The following is a 23,080-nucleotide window of genomic DNA, read 5'->3' on the forward strand; positions in this document are numbered from 1 at the left end:
TTTCATGTGTTAAATTTCCATATTTCAAGATAAAACATACTAGATCATCATTTCCTCATTAGGAACATACAGTGTGGCCATTTCTCCAATTTTAGCACCCTGTTCTTTCAATCCATCCACACATCCATATTTTTCCTTGAAAATAACTGCAATTCCTGCTCCCATATTCAAATCAACACTCACACAATGACACATGCTTTTGGAAATTTTCAAAGTGGAATCTCTCGATTATCGGAAAGAGGTACTTGTGAGGGGACTGTTTCTTTCCAATCGGAGCTCTTCAACGAGGTGAATAAATCACCATCCATTTCAGTGATGAGAAATTCATGGGAATGATTGGTCTCGAGATCTAGTTGTGGTGAATGATCTTGTTTCATTTTTTTAAAGTAAATTTGGATTTTGCATTCACACAAAGTTTTCAAAATGAAATTGTAATGTTATTGGAAATAAATTAGTGGAATATTTTCTGGAACTTGTTTAGTCGAAACTGTAACATGTTTATTCACTGAAACAATGGATGGACACATCAGTTAGGTAGGCCAGTTGAGGATAAAGAGAAAATTGAATAAATGACTTGTACCTTTTCATCAATTCCACAATGGTCAAATCTTCCAAAGATGCCAAATCTGTACTTGTTAATGAAATAAATGGTCGATGTCTTTGATTAGAATCTACAAATATTAAATTTCTCAAACTCAACTTGGGATAGAGTTCATCAATGATTTGTTCCAATTTTTTTGGACTTTTAAATTTGGTTAGAATATCTACATAGTGAGGGGATGACAATGCAAATGCGGTAAGGTACTTGTAGATGAATGGATCTTTTAGTCTACTTCTGTAATTATCGAATATCTGGTTGATGGAATGTCTGAAATATTGATTAAACATGGAAATGTAGTTTTGCTCCTCTTTTTGACCTTTGTCCATTAGACAGCAAATGACTTGATTAAGGACAATTCTCAATTCTCGTGGATAAACTTGGGAAATATTGGTTGTAAATTCAACCAAGATTTTGTCTAGTAAATTCTTTGAGTTTTGATAATGTGAATCTGTGAGATATCTTGGATAATATATAATCACTGCTTCCTTTCCTTCCTTAATCATATTGAAACATAGCTGGTATGATTTTATAATTGTATGGGTGGTGGTAGTGTGATTGGAAAGTTGTGCTTTCAGAATGTAGAAAATAGCTGAGAGGAATGGGCTATGATTTTCAATTTTGTGTTCATTAAAGTAACATTCCATACAGCATTTGACTAGTATTTCAAGTTTACCAATTTTTGGAATCATGTTGGTGGCTATAAAAGATCCAATTGAAGTATAGGGTATCAAAATGAAAGCCTTAAATGCTATGGATTCTAAAATATTTCTTTCAGTACTCTGACTTGGGTTGAACAAGATCAATTCGTCAGTCTTATCATAAAATAATTGTTTTTCACGTACTGATCTCATATATATTTCATGCAAACTAGCATGTTTGAGTAGTTCATTAAAAAGATCCAATTCTTTGCTCTCAATAATTTCATGTTTAGAAAGTCTAAGTTTGAGCTTGTCTTCCTTACTGAATGTCCTATTGACGAGCAAAATCATGTCATTGTAATATGTGAAAAGATTTTCCGAGGTTGGTTGTTTCAGAGCTGAAATGAAACTTGCAGTGACAGCATGCAGAATTATGTAAAAATTTCGAGACATTCCTAAACAATTATAGTGTGTATGTGATGTGATACTGACTTTCATCTTTCTTGAAAAACATTCGAAAATTTTCTGTGCATATGTTGATTGAAGTTCTCTATTACCAATAGAAATCAAATAGTTCATTACAATATCTAATGTGAATACGGACCCATAGTGTTCATATTTGTGTAGAAACTCTCCACTCTTTGCAGATTTACAAAAGAAGTACTTTGTAAATATATGAAGCAAAATTTCAAATAGATCCATTTCAGTATTTGGTAAATGATCTTCCTTGCTCAAGTCAAATTTGATTGAATCCATCACATCATAAACTTTACTAAAATTCACATCAACATCTTGTAATTTCAATGAAATAGATGCAGTCTTATAGAAATTCGTCTTTAAATACTGATATAATACATATTGAACATATGAATTTTCCATTTTCGAATTGAACTCAACAATCCAATCTTGTGAAACTCCACACTTTTCAAAATCAATCACCAAATAAGCATAAAACAAGTATAAAACAATTGCATTAGCAATCGAAATCCAAAACGAAACCAATTTCCTTCTCTTCCTAATTTCCTCCACATCATTCAATAATATCCTATCCTCCCTAATCATGAAAATCAACTCATCCACAACAATCATCAATTTCTCAACTCTCTTCATCATGAATTCTTCTTCATCATTTCGAATATCGGACTTTGGAAAAGCCTTTGTGATTTGCTTTCTAAAGAAAATATTTCCTTCCTTAGGATCACGAAATAAATTATTTCCAATTAATTCCTTGATAATTCTGGCTGAAATTTCATCAAAGGAATTCTCTCCATCTTCTTCTTCTTCTTCTTCATTGATTAATAATAATTTTTCCCATTCAAAGGTAATTTTACAATAATTGTAGTGTGATTTTTCGTTAATAGTTTCATCGGAATGATGATTTGATATGAAGTTAAAGAGTGATTGAATTATTTCTTGATCATCAAAAAATGTTTCCAACTCGTCTATGAAGTGAAAATTGGAGGTTATCATTGTTGTGATCAAAATTTTTGATTTTTTTTGAATTTTTTAAATATTATTGAAAATTACTTTTTGGTGAGGGAGACCATTTATAGGAGTATTGGGTTTACAACACACTACCTAACAGCATAAATAGTTATCAGATATTCTATAATAACAAGATCTTTACATAACAAAATTGGAAGAAATGCATTTCATCTCCAAAACTAAACCAAACTAAACATTAGAATCACTGATTGTAAACTTCTTACAGTATTTTCTTACATTCCAATTCCCATTTAGAACGTTTGCTGTTCTTCCTTACGAAATCCTTGACGGCAAGACAAATCGCATCACAACTCGAGATAATCTAAAGAAATTCCCATCCGGTTTGGTTTTTCTAGAGTTCCTCAACGATAACCTCTCTCGTAATCAAATATTTGATTTTTCTTGAAGTTTTCCTTTCCCTCATACATTTACAAATAACCCCCAACACTATCTTGCACATCATTTATCCATCACAACAACAATAATCACGCATTTTGTATTTTAGTCTTTGTTCCGTTGGAATCAGTGCAGGACTCAGTTTTCTGTTGATTTCTTGCTCATTTTTGTTAAGAAATAAGAGAATAGAACTTGCAAATTTCATTTGCTCAAACCAAAAACTAAAAAAAAAGTCATCGCAACAACAAGTTTGCGAATTCAAAATATTAAAACTCTCTCTAACGTGTTTTTGGCATTTTTCAATTAAACTCAGCAAAATGTCAACAATCAAATCATCAAGTAATAACTATTGTATAAATGTGTTGATGGTAATGATCATGATTATCATTTCTACCATCATCACATTAGCCGATTGTCAAACAAGTATTAGTATTCCTTTTGATACAACAATTACAAATGTCTCTCCAAGAATAAGTATTCCTCAGAATTCAGAAGCATACAAGGTAGAAAATTGGGTTGCCTATGGTATTTATCTTGGTATTGTTTTCCTTGTTATTCTGGCAATAGGTGTTATATTCTACTTTGTTGCTATTTGCTTCTTTTGCTTTAGATTGTGTGGTTTATGTGGTGGTTGTAAGCCAAAGGTAAGTAATTCATGTTGTAAATTCATGCATTATGAACAATTGTTGTTGATACATATCAATTAACCTCCTTCCGAATCCTCCTAATCAACAATTATTATTTATTCGAAACTATCAATAATAATATTCTAATGCCTGATTTGGAAATTGGATAACTATGAAACTTTGTGTCGAATTGAATCATTGTAGAAAAAAGGATCTTCTCGTCCATATAGAAAGAAGGACATGTTAATCCCAGCTATATTGACCATGATTATGTATATTGTTATTTTGGTCTTGGGTATTTTGGGAATAATCTTCTCTGCATTATTCTCTGTAAATGTTCGTACATTGGTGAAAGAGACCAGAAGTGTAATTTCAGGTGTTAATGGTACAATTAATGGTGTTTCTAGTTTGGGAACTAGTGCTGAATCAAATATTCCAATTTTGGTCAATGGATTTAGCTCAATTTTGACAGATGCTGAGCAATTTGCCACTCCAATTAATAATATGACCAACACTGTTCAATCTGGTATTAATGCCATGGTGTTTATCAATAGTACAACTGCTCCTAAGATTTATGCAGATGTTGAAAATGTTAGAGCTGATTTGAGAATTTTGTACAATAATAGTCGTTTGAGTGGTGTTCCAAATCCAGATACTGCCATTCCAAATGTTCAGTCACAAGTTGAAGCTGGTATTAATACTGGTGTTTCTTATCTTGAACAAGGTAAGACCACTATTGCTGGTGCCAAGACAACCTTAGATAACACCATCTCTACAACTCGTTCAACCATCAACTCAACTGTCTATGATACTGTCAAGGGAAGTGTTATTAACACTTTGAATTCAGTCACTAGCCAAATTTCTGGTATTAACAACATGATTAATCAATATGCTCCTTCCACTACTATTGATGAAGCTCAAACTATTATTTATAGTGTTGAAAATGCAAGAATTTCTCTCGTTACCATCTTTTTCGTATGGTGTGCCTTTTTGTACATTTTTGCATTGCTTGGTATTTGCTGTAAAAAGGCCATTCTTGTGGAAATTACTTCATGTTGTACTTGTGCCACTGCTTGGTTATTCTTTTTGGTTGCTTCTCTCCAAATTCCAATCTTTATTCTGGTTAATGATTTGTGTAAGACTGCTCCAGGTACTGTCTTGTATATGTCTGATGATGTTGGTGGTCCAGTTCTCGCTAGCACTGGTTTCAATATCACTGTCAATGCCTCTGTTATCATTCAAAGAGTTGCCAACTGTTCTGGAGATCAAAACTTTATCACTAGTGCTTTGGGTAATGATTATTTGACTTCATTGGGTCTTTCAAGCATGTTATCATCTGCAACTGGATCTATCAAGGGACAACTTGATAGTTTTAACATTTCTTCAACTGTTGATAGTGCCAAAGATTTGATTTTACAAGCTAATATTACAAACATCAAGACAGACTACTCTGCTGACGTATTTGATGCACAAACCAAGTTGAATACGGCCATAGCCCAATTATCAAGCATTGAAAGTTACAGCGGATTTTCAATGAAAAATGTTACAAATGCATTGGATGAATTGAATGCATACACTACTCAATACGGATATTATTATACATTGGCAAACATTACCTTGCTTGATCCTGACTCCAGTCCATTCAACGTTACTGAAACTTCTCGAAACAAAACTCGTGACGAAAAGGATCAAGTCTTGACATTATTACAAATCTATAATGAGACAATGACTGAAGTGAATGCTGTCAATGCCACTCTTAACAGTGTTAAGACTGGTCTCAGTACTTTATACAATGATTTTGTTCTCCTTTCTTCTGAAATTGCTCCAGTCAAGGCATTGCCAACTACTCTTGTTGATCAATTAACATCATTGGCAAATTCTGTAATAGCATTTGTGAATGGATTGAAAACAAGTATTGACAGTTTAGTTATATCAGTGCTGACAAGCTACATTAACGCAACACTAAAAGATTCACTAGGATGTGCATATGTGGGAACCTATGTCAGTACCATCAACTCTACAGTTTGTTATGGAATGACCAATCAAACTTTCTTAACTGGTCTCTTCTCCATCATGATTGGTGTAGCAATGATTATTCTGTTCTTCATTCTCATTATTCTTGGTAAGAGAATTAGATATCAAGCTCGTAAGGGAGAAGACACTGGTACCGATACTGTCGAAATGGATATGCATCACTAAGAATATATAAATATTCAATCTGTATAAACTAGTTACAAAATACTACCTCCAACTCATGGAAAAGTTTTGAGTACTAAGCATTTTTTCAAAGATCTCAACATTAATAAAAAATAGAACGAAACTCTAAAGGATCGTCACAATTAAACTGGACTCTGAAACGTAACACCTTCAACCTTTTCAACAATCTTCTTATTGTTCAAGATTGTGAATAAAGTTCCCTTGTCCAAACGTGATTGAATAATCTTCGTCAAATTCATTGTAATTTAAATAGAAAGCAAATTGATCTGCTATGAGAATCAAAAAGAAATAAACAACGACATGCTAGCAGCAGTATTATCAACTTTAACCGTCGTCGGCTTAAAATCCTCGAGTGAAAGAAAACCAACAATTGCATTACCAGATTGTGCAAGTCATCATTTGGATACAGATGGAGCTCAAAGACAGCAACAACGTTACCATCATGAAGTCATGCTGACGATGAAGGCAACAACAACTGCTTGTGGTCATAGAATGGGAAGTAGGAGGTGTCTAGGAAGATATTCTCCAATACCAACCAGTTTGTTGGATTGTACATTGGGATGTAGGGATATTGTGATGGAGATTATGAAGTTTATTAGTGATGAGGAATTACTTGATCATTTGATGAGATATTTGGTGAGTTTTCCTGATTTGGTAAATGTGGAAAATTGTCTTCCTATTGTAATGCAAAGAAGAGTTTGGTATTGTAACAATCAATTGCACATGGACTTTTTGAGTGAATGTGTTCAAAATGTTCCAACCATGAACAATACTGAACTAATCTTGGGGTTTTCTCAATTTCCACCACAATTCTCTTCCTTCATTGAAAAGTTCTGTTTCGTTCATTTAAATAACATTTCAACTACAAAAAGACAATTGATTGAGTTGATGAATGCCACTACAAGCAAGATCCAACGCTTAAAGTTTACAAATTTTAAATTCAAAGATCCTGAAACTGAATTACCATCCACAAGAACTTTCAACATTTCACCAAATTTGAAAACGCTTTCGTTTAATATTGATTGGTCAACCATTTTCCAATTTTGTAAAAAGAATAGTGAAACTAGTACACTTCAATTTTCATCATTAAATTCAGAGTTAAAGAAAGAAATTGAGAACCCAATAGTTCTCTTTCCAACCATTTGGATTTAAATTCTTCCAACATTGATGAATTGGGCTTTAATGATTCAGTTAGCGTTAGTGATAAATTGCTAATTTCTCTAATTGGGCCCAAGTTGACCAGACTCTCACTAGCGAGACCATTATTGAACCTTTCTGAAATTGCTCCAAATCTTGAATATTGTGAGATGAACATCTTCCCAGAACATCCAATAGAAACAACCACTCTCTGTGTCAAATACCCTTTACTGTGGTATTCTCAAATCTTCCATCTCAAAAAGTTAAGAAAATCATTATTGTGAAATTGTTAACTTTTGCAGAAAAAGAAGAGAAGAAAAATTTGAGATTTTTATTGTCTAGAATGTTAGTTTGCTATCCTAATTGTGAAGAGTTGATTATTCCAGAGTCTTACTTGAAGTTGGTAAATGAATCTGACTTGAATGAAGAAGAAATTCAGAGCTCATTGAAGAGGATTATTATCAAACATTCCAATTCCACGCAACCATCCAAGTATGGAACACTTAAATTTGCATTGCAAGGTTTCTTCTCAAAGGCAACTATATCATTTGATGAAATTAGAAAGGATGAACTCCAATTCGCAACTCTTCCTTCCAGCAATAGAACTATCATAGTTGACTGTTATGAAGATGTACTTTTCAAAAAAATTGAAAGTACTGAAAAGCATTTCAAAGTTATGGACAATTCTCTCATTAAGAATCGTATTAGAAACATGAAGATTGAATTCGCTCAATGCATTATTTCTAACAACTATTCAAAATTTGCAATCATTGATAATTCCTTGAATATGTTAGAAGGATTGAAGCGTAACAAAGAGCTCATGCTCCAAACAATTCATCAAGCCATTGAAAACTATCATGATATCTTTACCAATGACCAATTATATCAAGAAATTACTGAAAGATTTGATGCTTGCTTATCAACCATTGAAGGAGAATACTTTAGCGAATTTCACTTCTCTAAATATTATAGTGAATTGGAAACTCTCTTCCACCAAATGGTTCAAGTCATTGAGGATAATGGCTATCCATCAAAAGTTCTATTCAATGAACAATGGTTCAACGAGCAAATTGTTGAGCTGTATGGTTATCAAAGTGAAGAAGTTCAAGTTTACGAAGACTCACAGGAAGAAATGGAGAAGGCAATCTTTGCTTTAATGTTAGATGAAGAAGAAACAGTGGATATTGAAATTGATGATTGTGAAATGGAGTAATATGATTAACAAAATTAGTTTTTCTAATTATTTGCGTAGTTTCGGATCTCCCCCATGATTTCATTGGTAAAGTTTATTAATTATTATCCTATTGGAAAATCCAGACGAAATCAAGACAATCAAGATTGAAGAAGTAAAGAAATAAAATTAAACTCAATTCAGTTATTTTCCAGTACTTTTACAACAGATGTAATTTATGATGTTAGAGTCCTTTCAAAACCTCAATAACAAAATTTCAATTTTCAATTATGAATTCCCTCAAAACCTTTCTAACCAATTTTTCCCGCCTTTTTTTTGAAAATCATTGAGGTTCCATGATGAGGCTTTGCGGGAGCGCCAAATATTTGCACTCTTAAAAAAAATGAAGCAAGGCTCCAGGCTCAGTGAGGCCATACAACTCTTCTTTAAAGATGGTGCTGTTCATGCGAATAGGCAGGATATTGCCATGATCGATATTGTTAATTCAACCTTTCATTCGATAAAAAGGTTGTTTTTAAGCCAGAATAAAATCAAACACTTGCACGGCATGAGCCAATTTAAGGATTTGAGGATACTTTCACTGTCTTATAATTATATAGAAGATTTTAGGGAATTAAAGTACATTCCGGCATCGGTAGAGAATTTATCTCTAGAAGGGAATCCGATATCAAACCATCCTAATTACCGACTAAATGTTATTGAAAATATACCACAATTGAAAATACTAGATACAAAACCGATTAAGGATTCGGAGAGAAAGGATATTCATGAAGCCAATCAATTGGCTGATTATATTCCTAAATTGTTGTTTGCCTTGGACAAACTCTGTTCCAAGACTTACAAGGACCTTGTAATGCTTGGAGCACAGGTAGAACAGTACAGAAAATATGGCAATCTCTCTCCGAACAATGTAGAAAATGAATTTGAATTTAGTTTTCCATCTTATATACCCAAGAATGGAGAATATAAGCGATGTGTCAAGAGAATACCTCCACTCTCTGATGTTAAGGATACTAGGATAACTGTTGAGGGTGTAAGAAATTTAGCAAGAAATATGTTCGATGAAACTCTGATAAACTCCACTCTTGACGAATGCAACAATGTTGCAGAATTGGAATTGGATCGTTTCAAATTGGAACTAAAGGAATCGATTGTAAAACAATATAAGGAAGTTAAAAAGTATGCAAATGCTGTTGCATGCTTGGAAAAGGAACAAAAATTTGTTGTATATTCTGGAGATCAAACACAATTGTACATATTTATCAAGTGCATGGTTCAAGTTGCCAATCAATTATGTAAGTATAATTGATAATAATAATAATAACCAATAATCAAGTTGAAAGAGAAAATGAACGAGAACGATTGATGACCTATTTGAAATATTGTGAAGCAAACATGCCAAAGCCAGTAGTGAAAGAAGGAACCAACAAAACTCCAACTCCAATTCTTCAACCAACACTAGACAAACCTAAAGTAGAACGCTCTGAAAAGGAACAAACCTGTACAAGTCAAATCAGTAAACCACAAGATGAAACCCCTAGGTATCAAAGAAATGATTCATCGAATGGTTCAATAGAAGATGACGATACAGTGGTGATTTCAGAAGATCAACTCACGAGCCCAGAAAAGAGCAGGACGATAAGCGTGACTACTGCTCCTGATTCACTCCTTGAAGATAATGCCTTTTTCCTTACCAAATCCACGGCCCTTCACTATAAGAAATGGAACAAGCTATTCTCAAAAGCAAAAACTAGTATTAGTGTACAGGAATGTGGTGGTGATGAACAGGAAGCTGAGAGGAGGGCAGATGAATACAGAAATCAAAAGCTAAAATCAAAAGTTCTAGATTCTCTCAAATACTACAAAGATAAGAAACAAGAATATAGAGCTCATTATGAGAAAAAGCGAAAATTGAAAAATATCAAAGCTAGGTCTTTTTATGTCAAATCTTTGCAGAGCAAAGCTTTTACTGCACTAGTTCAAAACACTCAAAGAAGACAAAACTTTAAGCGAGCAATAAGAATTCTAAGAAAGGTAAGATACGAGCTGATAATGAAGAAGTTCTTCGACTCCTGGAGATCTCTCCTTCTAAGGTGTAGTGATATTAGACCTCTCACTGCACCACCAAAACCACAGGCATTGTACGATAGTGATAAGGAGAAGCCAACAACACGAGAAGAATCAAGTAAGAATAAGTATTATAGGAGAAAAGATAGGCCGCAATCTGCTGGGAATGCTCTGACAAAACAGAAAGACAAGGAAAATGAGGCAGAACAAAATGGATACAAGCAAAAACATCGATATAAGGAAAAAACTGAAGTAGATGGTCCAGTTTATGTTAAGAAGGAAAAGAGGAGGCGAAAAACAGTTGTAATGTTGTCGGTGGCTAGTAATTTCTAAGTAAATACTTAATAGTTCACAGAATTTTTATTCTTCAGATTCTTGTCCTCCTCCTATTGGTTGATCTGATTTTTTCTTATCAGGCTTTTGAGCTGCAGAAGGATGTTGAGCTAATTCTTCTGGAACAGTATTCTTAGTAGACTCGAGCATTTTCTTCAAATCATACATGATTTCAGTATCATCTTTTGTGAGGAAAGAAACAGCCCTACCTGTTCTACCAGCACGACCAGTTCTACCAATTCTGTGAGTGTAAGCAGAGATGGTTTTTGGAAGAGAATAGTTTACAACCAATGTCACACCACTAATATCAATACCTCTACCCAAAACATCAGTTGCCACTATAACATCAAATTTACCTGATTTGAATGCCTCAAGAGCAGAATTACGTGCCTCTTGTGATTTGTTACCATGAATAGATGTTGATCTGAATCCTGCATTTGATACAAACTTGGCAATCGCATCAACTTCCTTCTTCAAATTACAAAATACAATAACAGGTGGATCTGCATCATATAAGAGTTCCAATAATTTGTCTCTCTTGGCATTTTCATGTTTGATCCACATGACTTCTTGTTCAATACGTTCAACTGCCCTACCAACTTCACCTACAGCCACAGTAACTCTCTTTTTGAGATATTTCATGGCAATGTTCTCAACTTCTGGAGGCATGGTTGCACTAAATAACATGGTTTGTCTTTGAATATGGGTTGGCATATTTTCCAAAATTGTATTTACATCCTTTTCAAAATTCATTTCAATCATTTTGTCTGCTTCATCCAAAACTATAAAATGACATTGATTGAGAACAACAATTGAGTTATTCAAGCAGTCAATGAGACGACCTGGTGTGGCCACTAGAATTTCACATCCTCCTCTAATTAATCTACTTTGTTTTTCAATACTGACACCACCAATAATTGCCTGCACTCTAAATTCGAATTGTCTGGCATATTTAGTGGCTTCTCTCTCGATTTGTTCAGCCAATTCACGAGTTGGTACTAGAATCAGGCCATACGGACCATCTTTAGCAATCTCGTCATTCATTCTAGGTAATTTAGCAATTTGACAACACATTGGAATGATATACGATGCTGTCTTACCGGAACCTGTTTCAGCAAGCCCAACAAGATCGATACCATTCATGGCAATAGGAATACATTGTTTTTGTACAGCTGTTGGCTCTTTAAACTTTAAATCTGTAATGGCATTAATAATTTCTAGTGGAAGTAGTGTTGTTTCATCCCAAGATCTTAGTGGAGGTGGAACCCTTCCTCCCTTAACAACGATATCAAAGTCCTCTCTGAAAATTCTCCAATCTCTGTCAGTCATTTCATTAACTGATTTCTCAGTCCAATTTCTTTCATCCTCAATTTTATCTTTACGAATCTTTTTCTTTTGATTATTTTTCACAGTAGAATGAGAAGAGGAGATTATTGAATTCTTATCAGTTGTGTCATCCTTTTCATCCCACTCAAAGGAAATTTTAGTTTTTTCATTGGTTCTTTGCATTCTCTTTTTGGTTGCCTTTTTTTCTGTATAACTCGATTTAATTTCATCAATTTCACTTTTATCCATCAATTCCAAAGGATCAATAATATTAATCGATTGCAAATTAGAAAATTGACTAGTTTTTGTTTGTTCTTCCTTCTTTTCATCGGTTTGTTTGATTCTACTGGAAATGTCAATTTTTCTCTCCTTTTTAGAGATAAAAACTGGCTTATCCTCATCCTCATTATTGTTTTTCTTTTCCAATTCCTCTATTGTTGGAGGTAATGTTCTTTTCAATCGATTGATAGTCTCCTCCGTTGAAGATGACGACGATATATTATCATGTTTGATCAGTGATTCAGTCACTCCATTGTTAGTATTAGTGCCATTATTACTATTAGAAATTTGTCCATTACTCTCACCATTCACAGATTTGGTTGATGATGTTCCTGTTACTGATGATGAATTAGGAACTACCGAAGACAATTGTTTCGAAGGAGGATTCGTTGAACCCGGATTGTTCATCAACTTTTGCAGTAGCAATCTATTCATTTTTTTATTTATTATTATATTGATCAGTACTAATTTAAATTATTAGTATTGTTATTGTTTGCTACAGGTTAAGTTGTTAATTAATGAAGAATTGGAGAGTGAGTCATTTGTGAGTGGCACAGAACAGTATGCAACCTTACAATTGCAATCTTCCGAAGGAATATTAACTCCCTCTGGAATGTTTCGTTATTATACATTAAATTCTGTAAAGTCAGCATGACCACTTATTCAAGGAGTGATTCGACACATTTTCTCACTCTCTTCCTATATTCCTTCTTATCATTGACAAATAATTTAGCAGCTTCTGGATTGGCTGGAGAATCTGGATTAGGATCTTCTAATAAAGATAAGATACTAGTGAGAATCGAATCGACTGTATAAATTGGTGACCATTTGTCCTGTACAATATCCAAACAGATAGAACCATCCTTATAAACATTTGGATGGAAAATTTTGCTTGTAAATTTAACTTTTGGTGGTTTTGAAGGATAATCAGTTGGGAATGTTAATCGGAGGAAGAAGATACCACCTTCCCAGATTGAATCCATAGGACTGTAAGCTTGTTTGTAATTTTCCAAATTTCAAAAAAACATACCCTGTAATGGTTGCGTTCCAAACATACAGATCATTATCACTTTCAGGGCTTGCTGTAATTCCTTCTGGTGGATCCTTTTGTATTTGTTGAAGATCGGATAAGAGACGAAGTTTGCTACTACTTCCACTATTGCTCATATTTTTATTTTTAAATTTAAAAAATTAATACGTTATAAAAATAGTTTCAAAGGCTTCTTTGATTTTTTACTTCCGTAAGAAGATCAATCCTCAATAACAACCTGCTTGTTTTTGCTATTATGAGCAAACGATAATGATTCTTCTTAATAATTTTTAAATAATATCTTATAATTTAATGAGGAGAATTAATGTCGGAATGTAGAACAGTAGAACATTATTTTGAATCTCATGTGGGATAAAATCATTTCCTCATTCGTTGTTGTCATCAAAGGGAGCTGTTCCTTTCACTCTGATGCACTCTGTACTCTACAGCTCGTACACAACATTATCACCAAAATAGGCCGGTAAGGTTTAGGCTGTGTGGGGTGATTCGAGTTAACGTTGTGAGAGACCACAAGCATTTAACAACACAACGATACTATTAACTTCCTTGTGTGATTTCGACTTGTCGCTGTCAATGTTTAAATTAATTCAAAAAAAACATCTAACAACCATTATTTAAAGAGAGCAATTTTGTAGGATGCGTGCTCTTCAAGTTTTGTTTTGCATAGCCTTGTTGATGGTGATGCTAGTAGATAATTCTTATTCCATTTACTCTAACTCTGCTTCTGTTTGTTCATGCTCTGGGAGTTGCCCATCCAGTTTTGGACAATTGACATATGATACTACCAATTCTGTGTTCTATACTAGAGGAGATACCAGTATTTATTCCTGCTCTAAAACACAAACCACAGGTAACAGTATTTCCAGTCTTGTTGGTAGTGTTCCATCGGTTGGTGATAATGTGGTTTTTACCACAGTACAAAGCAAAGGGGTTGTAATTTATGATCAATATAATGACGGGACAGAACAAGTTGTGACTTATTACATTGATGATACCTCCAGCGTAATCGATAATATTACCTTTACACCTGGTGCAGTAAACCTCAAATCTGGAGATGGTAAGTTTTTTTAAAATGTTAATAACAATGTTGACATTTGACAATCAAAGTAATCTTGCTTTCCGATAGTACCAACAATGAAATCAATTCTATTCAGATTGGAATTGGTACCCCAACCTTGTTATTTTCTGCCAATGCCCCTGTAAAGGATGTGGTTTTTTCTACAGATATCTTGTTTGTAGGTCTGGAAAATCAAGTAGTTCTCTATAATCCTACTACTTTATTAAATATTGATACAACATTTTCAGGAGAAACTTTTGTTAGCATTCTTTATATGAGTGGTGTTGTGAATGATAAGGTATGTTTTGAAATGATGTGTTATTACAATAATGTATTAGATTTATCTTGTGGACAGTATCTCTGCTTCCAGTTTTGCAATTAGAAGAATATCTTTTTCTGGATCACATGAAACAGCAACTATTAAAACTATTTATACAACCACTTCTTCCATTAGTGGTATTTATGCAGTTAGTGATTCTGAAGTTTATTTCATAGAAGGCACGGAAATTAGAAAGTTACAATTCGATTGCACTGCCGGAGAAGTAGCACCAATTTGTGAAAATTGCCCAACAGGCTACAGTTCTAGCTCACCTTTTGCAAGTTGTTTCCCTGTTTGCACAGGTGATTGTAATAATAATGGAGTATGTGTTGCTCCTGAGGTTTGCTCCTGTAATGCAGGTTTTAATGGAAGCAAGTGTGAAAACACAATTCCATTTTGTGGAGGTATTGCTGGAAACGAAACCAATGTTTGTAATAGTAGAGGTGTTTGTGTTTCCACTAATTTATGCGAATGTTATGACAGTAATAGTTATGGTGGAAACTTGTGCGAAACTGTAAAATGTTTTGGAAAGCTCAGTACAGATATTTTATCTGTTTGCAGTGGTAATGGAACTTGTGATGCAGTTGACTTTTGTAATTGTGATGCTACTCACGGAGGAAGTAATTGTGATATTGTGAAATGTAATGGAACCTTGGCAAATGAGACTTCAGTTTGTTATGGTCATGGTAAATGCATTAATGTAGATCTTTGTGACTGTAATTCAACTCACTGGGGTGGTGTATTTTGTGAAACACCAAAATGTAATGGAATTCTAGCAACAGATACAAATGTTTGTAATTATCAAGGAGTTTGTTCAGGAGCTGACTTGTGTGCTTGTAATTCAACATATGGCGGTCAATTCTGTGAAATTCCAAAATGTAATGGAACAATGCAAGGTGATAATTCAGTTTGCTCAGGACATGGTTCATGTGTTGGTGTTGACCTTTGTAATTGTAATTCAACTCACTGGGGAGGTAAATTCTGTGAAATTCCAAAATGTTTTGGAGTATTAGCCAATGAATCTAATGTTTGTTCAGGACATGGTTCGTGTATTGGTGCTGATTTGTGTTCCTGTAATTCCACATATTGGGGAGACGAGAACTGTCAAACAGCAAAATGTAATGGTATTTTAGCAACAGATGCAAGTGCTTGTAATTATCAAGGAGTTTGTTCAGGAGCTGACTTGTGTGTTTGTAATTCAACATATGGCGGTCAATTTTGCCAAGTACCTAGATGCAATGGAACAATGCAAGGTGATAATTCAGTATGTTCAGGACATGGTTCTTGTGTTGGTGTTGACAAATGTAATTGTAATTCAACATCACTGGGGAGGTCAATTCTGTGAAATTCCAAAGTGTTTTGGAGTATTAGCCAATGAATCTAATGTTTGTTCAGGACATGGTTCGTGTATTGGTGCTGATTTGTGTTCCTGTAATTCCACATATTGGGGAGATGAAAATTGTCAAACAGCAAAATGTAATGGTATTTTAGCTACTCAAACAAATAGTGTTTGTTATGGACATGGTTCTTGTGTAGATGCCGATGTTTGTAACTGTAATTCCACATATTGGGGTGGAGAATTCTGCAAATATCCAAAATGTTTTGGAATCTTATCCACAGAAGCAAATGCTTGTTCGGCACCAAACCAAGGTTTATGTGTTGATGCAGACACTTGTGCTTGTAACTCAACTTATTGGGGAGATGAAAAGTGCCAAACATTCAAGTGTAACAATATTCTTTCCACGTCAGACTCTGTTTGTTATGGTCAAGGAGTGTGTGTAGCTGTAGATACTTGCGTTTGTAACTCAACATATGGAGGCCAATTTTGTCAAACACCAAAATGTAATGGTACTTTGGCCGGGGATAACTTAGTATGTTCAGGACATGGTTCTTGTGATGGAGTTGACAAATGTAATTGTAATTCAACATATTGGGGAGGTCAATTCTGTGAAATTCCAAAATGTTTTGGAGTATTAGCCAATGAATCTAATGTTTGTTCAGGACATGGTTCATGTATTGGTGCTGATTTGTGTTCCTGTAATTCCACATATTGGGGAGATGAAAATTGTCAAACAGCAAAATGTAATGGTATTCTGTCAACACAAACAAGTACTGTTTGCTACGGTCATGGTTCTTGTGTAGATGCCGATGTTTGTAATTGTAATTCCACATATTGGGGTGGAGAATTCTGCAAATATCCAAAATGTTTTGGAATCTTATCTACCGATTCTTCAACTTGTTCATTCCATGGCTTGTGTATTGATGCTGATTTGTGTTCATGTAACTCAACCCATTGGGGAGGTGAAAAGTGTGACATTCCAAAATGTAATGGAATTTTAGCAACAGATACAAATGTTTGTAATTATCAAGGAGTTTGTTCAGGAGCTGACTTGTGTGTTTGTAACTCAACATATGGAGGCCAATTTTGTCAAACACCAAAATGTAATGGTACTTTAGCAGGTGATAGTTCAGTATGTTCAGGACATGGTTCATGTGACGGAGTTGACAAATGTACTTGCAACTCGACATATTGGGGAGGTCAATTCTGTCAAACTCCAAAATGTGATGGTATCTTAGCTTCCAATACTTCGACTTGTAATGGACAAGGTTCCTGTATCAATGCTGATGTTTGTATTTGTAATGATTACAATCTTTGGGAAGGTAAATTCTGCCAAGTACCAATGTGTTACGGTAAACCACAAGGTGGATCTTCCACATGTAATAATGGAAATGGTACTTGTACATCTCCAAATCACTGTTCCTGTAACTCTGGATATGTAGGCCCAGAATGTGAATATCCAGTTTGTTTCAATGTACCTAGCAATGACTCTTCAGTGTGTAACAATCGAAACGGTACATGTATTTCACCTGATAAGTGTGCTTGTGAAAGTGGGTGGACTGGCGATAGTTGTCAAACACCAATCTGTTTCTCAATTTTGGGTAACTCTTCAGCTGTTTGTAGTCAAAGAGGTAGTTGTGTAGCTCCAAATTTTTGTGTTTGTAAGGATCATTATTATGGAGACGCATGTCAAAGAACTACTTGTTATGGTATTGCTGATGATTCTAGTTCAACATGTTTTGGTCACGGTTCTTGTAGTGATTACAATACTTGTAATTGTTCATCAGGTTATGGTCCAGACAATTATTGTGAGCATCCAATATGTTATGGTTATTTAGCAAATGATACTAGAGTTTGTAACAATTCACGTGGTGTCTGTTTGAGTCCTGACGAATGTAGACCTTTGGACCCTGTATGTTTCGAAAAGGCAAAGAACGACAGTAATGTTTGCAGTGGTCATGGTAAATGTGTTGATTGGGATTATTGTGTTTGTAACACTTCAGATTATTATGGAGATCAATGTCAATATTGGAAATGTTTTACAAAGAATTACAACGCCTCAAATGTTTGTAATAACGGAAACGGTACCTGCTCATCTGTTAATAATTGTGTTTGCAACAGTGGATGGTATGGAAATGAATGTACAGTTCCAATGTGTAATGGAATTCTTGGTAATTCATCCCTCGTTTGTAACAATGGAAATGGTACCTGCTCCAAACCAGGTGCATGTCAATGTAATACTGGATATACAGGATCTGATTGTTCCATTCCAATTTGTTATGACAAATTAGCAAGTGACACAAGTAATGTTTGTTCAGGAAAGGGTTCTTGTGTTGCTAAGGATACTTGCTCTTGTCAAAACAAGTATACAGGTTATGAATGTCAATATGCCACATGTTATGGAGTTTCATCCAATTCTACAAGTGTCTGTAGTGGTAATGGTACATGTAACGGAGTTGATTCTTGTAATTGTTTATATGGTTATGGAGATTCTCAATGTAATGTTTTCAAATGTTCCAATATTTTGGCTACTAGTAATAGCGTGTGTAGTGGAAGAGGTAAATGTTATGGAATTGATAAGTGTCAATGTGATACTGGTTACTATGGTCCTAATTGTCAATATACCACTTGTAATGGTATTGCTGCTAACGACACTTCTGTATGTAATAGCAATGGTACCTGTACTGCTTATGAAACTTGTTCTTGCTCTGCTGATTGGTATGGCAAAAATTGTGACATTACTAAGTGTTACAATATCTTCTCAAATGATACAAGTGTTTGCAGTAGTAAGGGTAAATGTATCCTCAAGGACAAGTGTGTCTGTACAGACATTAATTATGGTGGTTCTCAATGTGCCGATCCATACTGTTTTGGTTATTTGGCCGGAACTGTTGGAGTTTGTAGTGGAAATGGTCAATGTTTGGGAGTTAACTCTTGTAATTGTAATACTGGTTTCCTTGCCTCAAAGTGTCAATTCAAAACAATTAGTGGTATCTCTCTCACGTTCAATGCCTCTGCTGATTATGCCAATGAAACTCTCACCACCAAGGCAACTTTGTCAATTACTGACTCTTCATTCAGTACCTATTATGCTTCTACTAGCTTGAATGCTACATTCTCATTTGTTTTCAATGGAGTTACATCAACATTCGACAAGATTCTCCCAGCCGGATCCAACAATGTTGAATTCATTCTTCCATTCTTCTACACTCAAAAAGGAACTGTTACCAGCTCTGTAACTCTCAAATTCACTGAAAGTACCACAACCATTACTGCAGGTCAAGCAACTGGTTCATCTTTAACCATTCAACAAAGAGTAATACCAACACCAACACCTACACCTATCAAATCATCACCAAAACCACAAGTTTCTCCAGCCAAATCCACCAACACTGTCAATCCAAAGGCCTCCACTTCAACAACCACTAAGAGTGATTCCAATGTTGGAGGTGCCATTGCAGCTGGAGTCATTGTTCCATTAGTTGTAATTGGTGGAGGTGGTATCACTGCTGCCATCATTGCTGTTGTTGTCATTATGAAGAAGAAGGCCGCCACAGCAGCTGCCAGAGAACTTACCTATGCCACTCACTACGATGTTGAATTGGCTGAAGGTTACTGATCGGATCTTTAGATTCCTTAATTCTGAAATAAAAAAATATTCTAACATTTCAAAAATATTGAATATTTGATAAACTGTGAACCTAAGAAATCTCAAATATGGCAATTAATTAAATTTCACCTTTTTAGTTTACTAATATTAAGACAATAAACGAAAACATTTAAAATAAATAATTGAATAAAAATGCCAGAAGCTGCTGTCCTTTATCAATACCTCAAAAAGCATTCATCACTCTCCGTGTTGGTGGCCGTAGCATCACTCTCCTATTTGACCATTAGTGAAGTTTTAACCCGATACTTTAACTTGTCTTCGATGACAAATTCATCTTCATGTCCAAATAATAGTATATTGGGTAATTCACTTTCCGAATATTTAAAACAAGATAAAGAACATGTTCATATTGTAGGAGGAGGAATTTCTGGTTTATTGATGGGATTTATGTGTAAGGAATTGAAAATTCCCTTCACAATTTATGAAGCCAATGAAAATTCGTGTGGTGGCTTGTTGGGAAGTGAAAGAATTGCATTCAATCATGATGAAGAGTGGATGATTGCGGAGAAAGCAGCAAATGGTGTAATGTGGACTCCTCAAGTGGAATTGTTGTGTGAAAGGATTGGATTGATGGAAAGAGTTTTGTCAACCAAGAAGGAGGCGAAAGCAAGGTTTTTTGTTAGGAATGGAAAGTTGACTCAATTTCCTATCAGTTATTTGTCAGTGTTTAATTTGTTGACTTGGAGAATGTGGAAATTGCCAGTGAATAGCTCATTCCAAAGTTTGGATGATTATTTTGGATTTTATTTTGGTGAGGAAATTAAGAATCAATTTTTGGAACCTGCATTTGCTGGAATTTTTGGAACGACTCTGAATAATTTATCAGTTTTTGGCACAACTGAAATATTTCCAAAATTATTGAGTCAATCTTTGAGTTTTCCAATTTCGTTGGTGAAAAACGTAATTTCTGAAGTGTGGAATGGAATATTTGGAAGAAAACAAATGAAATCTTCAAATAGGAGAGGTACGCACAGTTTCCAATGTGGTGTTCAAGATTTGATTGACCATTTAGTTCGCCACTTGGGTACAAACAATATCAAGTTTGGATGTGAAATTAAGGATTTATCTCATTTCCCAAGTGGTCAGAGAGTAATTTTAACAACGCCTGCCTATCAGACATTGAATATTCTTCAAAGTAATCTCTCTACCACTGAAAATGGTAGAGAATTGATTGAATTATTATCTAAAATTAGATATACTCCAATAGGTACATGTACTGTGATTGTGGAAAGAAGCAAGTGTCCAAAATTAGAGAAAGGGTTTGGCTGTCTCATTCCTAGAAATGAAGGAATGCACATTTTGGGAGTCCTTTTCAATTCATCTATTTTTGAGAATAGAGTTTCACATGATGAGAGATTTGCCAGTCTTACTTGTATCATGCAAGATAATGAAAAAAGTGGAAAACTCTCTGATGAAGAGTTATTGGAAAATATTGTTTCTAAAGAGTTGAGTTTATTATTCATGAACTCAAAGGAGGAAAACATTTCCATTGTAAAGAGCTCAATGAAGAGGTGGAAGTATGGAATTCCAGTTTATGACCATCATCTTTACAAGTCTTGGAGCTCAATTCATTCCATCATGAAACAAGATTTACCTAATGTTAATTTATTTGGAAACTATACGGGACAGATTTCTATTCGTGGTATGATTGGACAAGCTGTTGAGCTTTTGACTAGTTTGGAAAATAGAAAGCATTAGAGTTTTGGTGGAATACCTCTACTGGATTGTGGTCTTTGTCGGGATGGTGTTGAGAGGGAGATGAGTTTTCTTGAGAGAAGTGGTGTTCTAGTTGGATCCATAGTATTGGATGGCAGTGTCTTGTTTTGCTTTTGTACACCTAAGGATGAGAGAGGTGGTGTTTCTGGCGTTGGTGCTGTTACTTTCCTCTTGAGGAGTGGTTTATCTTTGAGTTGTGACCTATTTGGGAGACCAAGATCGTTTGCTTGATTTTCAACAAATGCTGCTTCTGTATTGTTGGACGATTGTTGTACTTCACTTGTGGATGACCTAGAAGAGGATGGAAGAATACTTTTTGAATTTGTGAGCGAGTTAATAGAAGATTGTTTTGATCCTAGTTGAGGAGTTGCTCTAGGTTGAAGGACAGAACGATTGGTGGAATTATTACTTGGTTGAGGGGTCTTATTTGGTAATATAGATTTACCCTTCATTGGTGTTTTTGGATCTATATTTTCATTCATTGATAATCTGGCATTGTTGGAAAGTCTCGTATTTGTCATGTCAGAAAAACCTGAAGGAGATGATGGTGCTTGGTTCATAATTATGGAGAGACTCTCATTGAGATTTTGATTTGGAGAAGCTCTGATTGGACTCACACTTGGCAGTTTCGGTGAGGCAGATCTTAATTTTTCTGCCATGTTAGATGATGAACGTCTACCTGAATTGAAATCTTCCTTTTGATGATAATTAGTTGAACTCATTCTGGAAGAACTCTTTGTAGAGAGAGGTGACATTGAAGCAGCCACATGCTGATAATCACCAGAACCACCAATACCATTACTCATTCTCTGTTGCTGCATTCTTGAATTCATCATTGAATTGCCATTTCCTCTATTATTATTATTTACATAGGGAGTCATTGGTACTTCTCCCATCACTATTGCATGTTGATGATAATTCAAGCCTTTGTTTTGATGATCTTCATAGACAGGCTCTGCTCCATTATATTGTTGCTGATTATTAAACTCTGGAATCATCATTGAATTGACCAAGCCTCCTTGATGATGAAGATGAAATTGATTCGGAATTGGATAACTAGGAGTTGGATTCTTCTTTTGATTATTGAGCATTTGAATTGTTTCCTTAAGGCTTTGATTTTCACTTTTTAATTGTCTAATAACATGTTCATAGTGAGAGTGTTGGAATTTGATTATTTCCTCCATCTTTGCAAGAGGCTCTTGGAAAACATTTCGATATTTAGAACTGACAAATTCGTATATATTCTTTGGAATGTGCTAGATATATATTATCAATATTATCAATTAATAATGAATAACCAACTCATTGGTTGATTAATTACATACCGATGCATCCATCAACGAAATAGCCTTACATTGTGTACGACAAACTTGACACTGAACATTTGATTGAGGTAAGGAGGAGGATGCTAAATGTTGTTGTTGTTGTTGTAGAATACAAGCCTCACATATAAAGTGTCCACATTCGAGAAAGTAGAATCCAATCGATCCAGCATCCCTCAAACAACTCAAACACTTGGGGATAAATCCTGCTGCTGATGGTGTTGAAGAAGACATTTTTTTTTAGAGTTGTTGTTGTTTTGTGTTTTCCTTAGTAATAGCCTTGTTGATTATGCTCAATCTGAGAATAGT

General features: G+C 34.7%; 10 protein-coding genes across 10 annotated transcripts; 6 read left to right on the top strand and 4 right to left on the bottom strand.

The window, feature by feature from the left end:
- Positions 1 to 498: 498 nt before the first annotated feature.
- NAEGRDRAFT_68188 (uncharacterized protein) lies at positions 499 to 2,709 on the bottom strand (the record flags this gene model as incomplete). The annotated part of the gene is made up of 1 exon (XM_002676572.1): positions 499 to 2,709. The coding sequence occupies one exon, from the start codon at positions 2,707 to 2,709 to the stop codon at positions 499 to 501; it is 2,211 nt and encodes a 736-aa protein (XP_002676618.1).
- Positions 2,710 to 3,347: 638 nt separating this feature from the next.
- NAEGRDRAFT_79945 (uncharacterized protein) lies at positions 3,348 to 6,170 on the top strand. The gene is made up of 2 exons (XM_002676485.1): positions 3,348 to 3,764; positions 3,951 to 6,170. The coding sequence occupies exons 1-2, from the start codon at positions 3,438 to 3,440 to the stop codon at positions 5,943 to 5,945; spliced, it is 2,322 nt and encodes a 773-aa protein (XP_002676531.1). The 5' UTR covers positions 3,348 to 3,437; the 3' UTR covers positions 5,946 to 6,170.
- A 93-nt stretch (positions 6,171 to 6,263) lies between these two features.
- Positions 6,264 to 7,115, top strand: NAEGRDRAFT_68190 (uncharacterized protein; the record flags this gene model as incomplete). Its single annotated transcript, XM_002676486.1, has 1 exon — positions 6,264 to 7,115. One exon carries the CDS (start codon positions 6,264 to 6,266, stop codon positions 7,113 to 7,115), a length of 852 nt encoding a protein of 283 aa, XP_002676532.1.
- Positions 7,116 to 7,443: 328 nt separating this feature from the next.
- Positions 7,444 to 8,313, top strand: NAEGRDRAFT_68191 (uncharacterized protein; the record flags this gene model as incomplete). The annotated part of the gene is made up of 1 exon (XM_002676487.1): positions 7,444 to 8,313. The coding sequence occupies one exon, from the start codon at positions 7,444 to 7,446 to the stop codon at positions 8,311 to 8,313; it is 870 nt and encodes a 289-aa protein (XP_002676533.1).
- Positions 8,314 to 8,839: 526 nt separating this feature from the next.
- On the top strand, positions 8,840 to 9,601 carry NAEGRDRAFT_68192 (uncharacterized protein; the record flags this gene model as incomplete). Its single annotated transcript, XM_002676488.1, has 1 exon — positions 8,840 to 9,601. The coding sequence occupies one exon, from the start codon at positions 8,840 to 8,842 to the stop codon at positions 9,599 to 9,601; it is 762 nt and encodes a 253-aa protein (XP_002676534.1).
- A 1,118-nt stretch (positions 9,602 to 10,719) lies between these two features.
- Positions 10,720 to 12,201, bottom strand: NAEGRDRAFT_34062 (uncharacterized protein; the record flags this gene model as incomplete). Its single annotated transcript, XM_002676573.1, has 1 exon — positions 10,720 to 12,201. The coding sequence occupies one exon, from the start codon at positions 12,199 to 12,201 to the stop codon at positions 10,720 to 10,722; it is 1,482 nt and encodes a 493-aa protein (XP_002676619.1).
- A 755-nt stretch (positions 12,202 to 12,956) lies between these two features.
- On the bottom strand, positions 12,957 to 13,464 carry NAEGRDRAFT_60667 (uncharacterized protein; the record flags this gene model as incomplete). Its single annotated transcript, XM_002676574.1, has 2 exons — positions 12,957 to 13,284; positions 13,328 to 13,464. The coding sequence occupies 2 exons, from the start codon at positions 13,462 to 13,464 to the stop codon at positions 12,957 to 12,959; spliced, it is 465 nt and encodes a 154-aa protein (XP_002676620.1).
- Positions 13,465 to 13,984: 520 nt separating this feature from the next.
- Positions 13,985 to 19,733, top strand: NAEGRDRAFT_79946 (uncharacterized protein; the record flags this gene model as incomplete). The annotated part of the gene is made up of 4 exons (XM_002676489.1): positions 13,985 to 14,405; positions 14,456 to 14,703; positions 14,744 to 15,949; positions 15,999 to 19,733. 4 exons carry the CDS (start codon positions 13,985 to 13,987, stop codon positions 19,680 to 19,682), a joined length of 5,559 nt encoding a protein of 1,852 aa, XP_002676535.1. The 3' UTR covers positions 19,683 to 19,733.
- Positions 19,734 to 19,865: 132 nt separating this feature from the next.
- Positions 19,866 to 21,013, top strand: NAEGRDRAFT_68196 (uncharacterized protein; the record flags this gene model as incomplete). Its single annotated transcript, XM_002676490.1, has 2 exons — positions 19,866 to 20,620; positions 20,941 to 21,013. 2 exons carry the CDS (start codon positions 19,866 to 19,868, stop codon positions 21,011 to 21,013), a joined length of 828 nt encoding a protein of 275 aa, XP_002676536.1.
- A 414-nt stretch (positions 21,014 to 21,427) lies between these two features.
- NAEGRDRAFT_68197 (uncharacterized protein) lies at positions 21,428 to 23,005 on the bottom strand (the record flags this gene model as incomplete). The annotated part of the gene is made up of 2 exons (XM_002676575.1): positions 21,428 to 22,705; positions 22,775 to 23,005. The coding sequence occupies 2 exons, from the start codon at positions 23,003 to 23,005 to the stop codon at positions 21,428 to 21,430; spliced, it is 1,509 nt and encodes a 502-aa protein (XP_002676621.1).
- Positions 23,006 to 23,080: the final 75 nt, after the last annotated feature.

Source organism: Naegleria gruberi (assembly GCF_000004985.1).
Source record: "Naegleria gruberi genomic scaffold NAEGRscaffold_27, whole genome shotgun sequence".
Taxonomy (NCBI): domain Eukaryota; phylum Heterolobosea; class Eutetramitea; order Acrasida; family Naegleriidae; genus Naegleria; species Naegleria gruberi.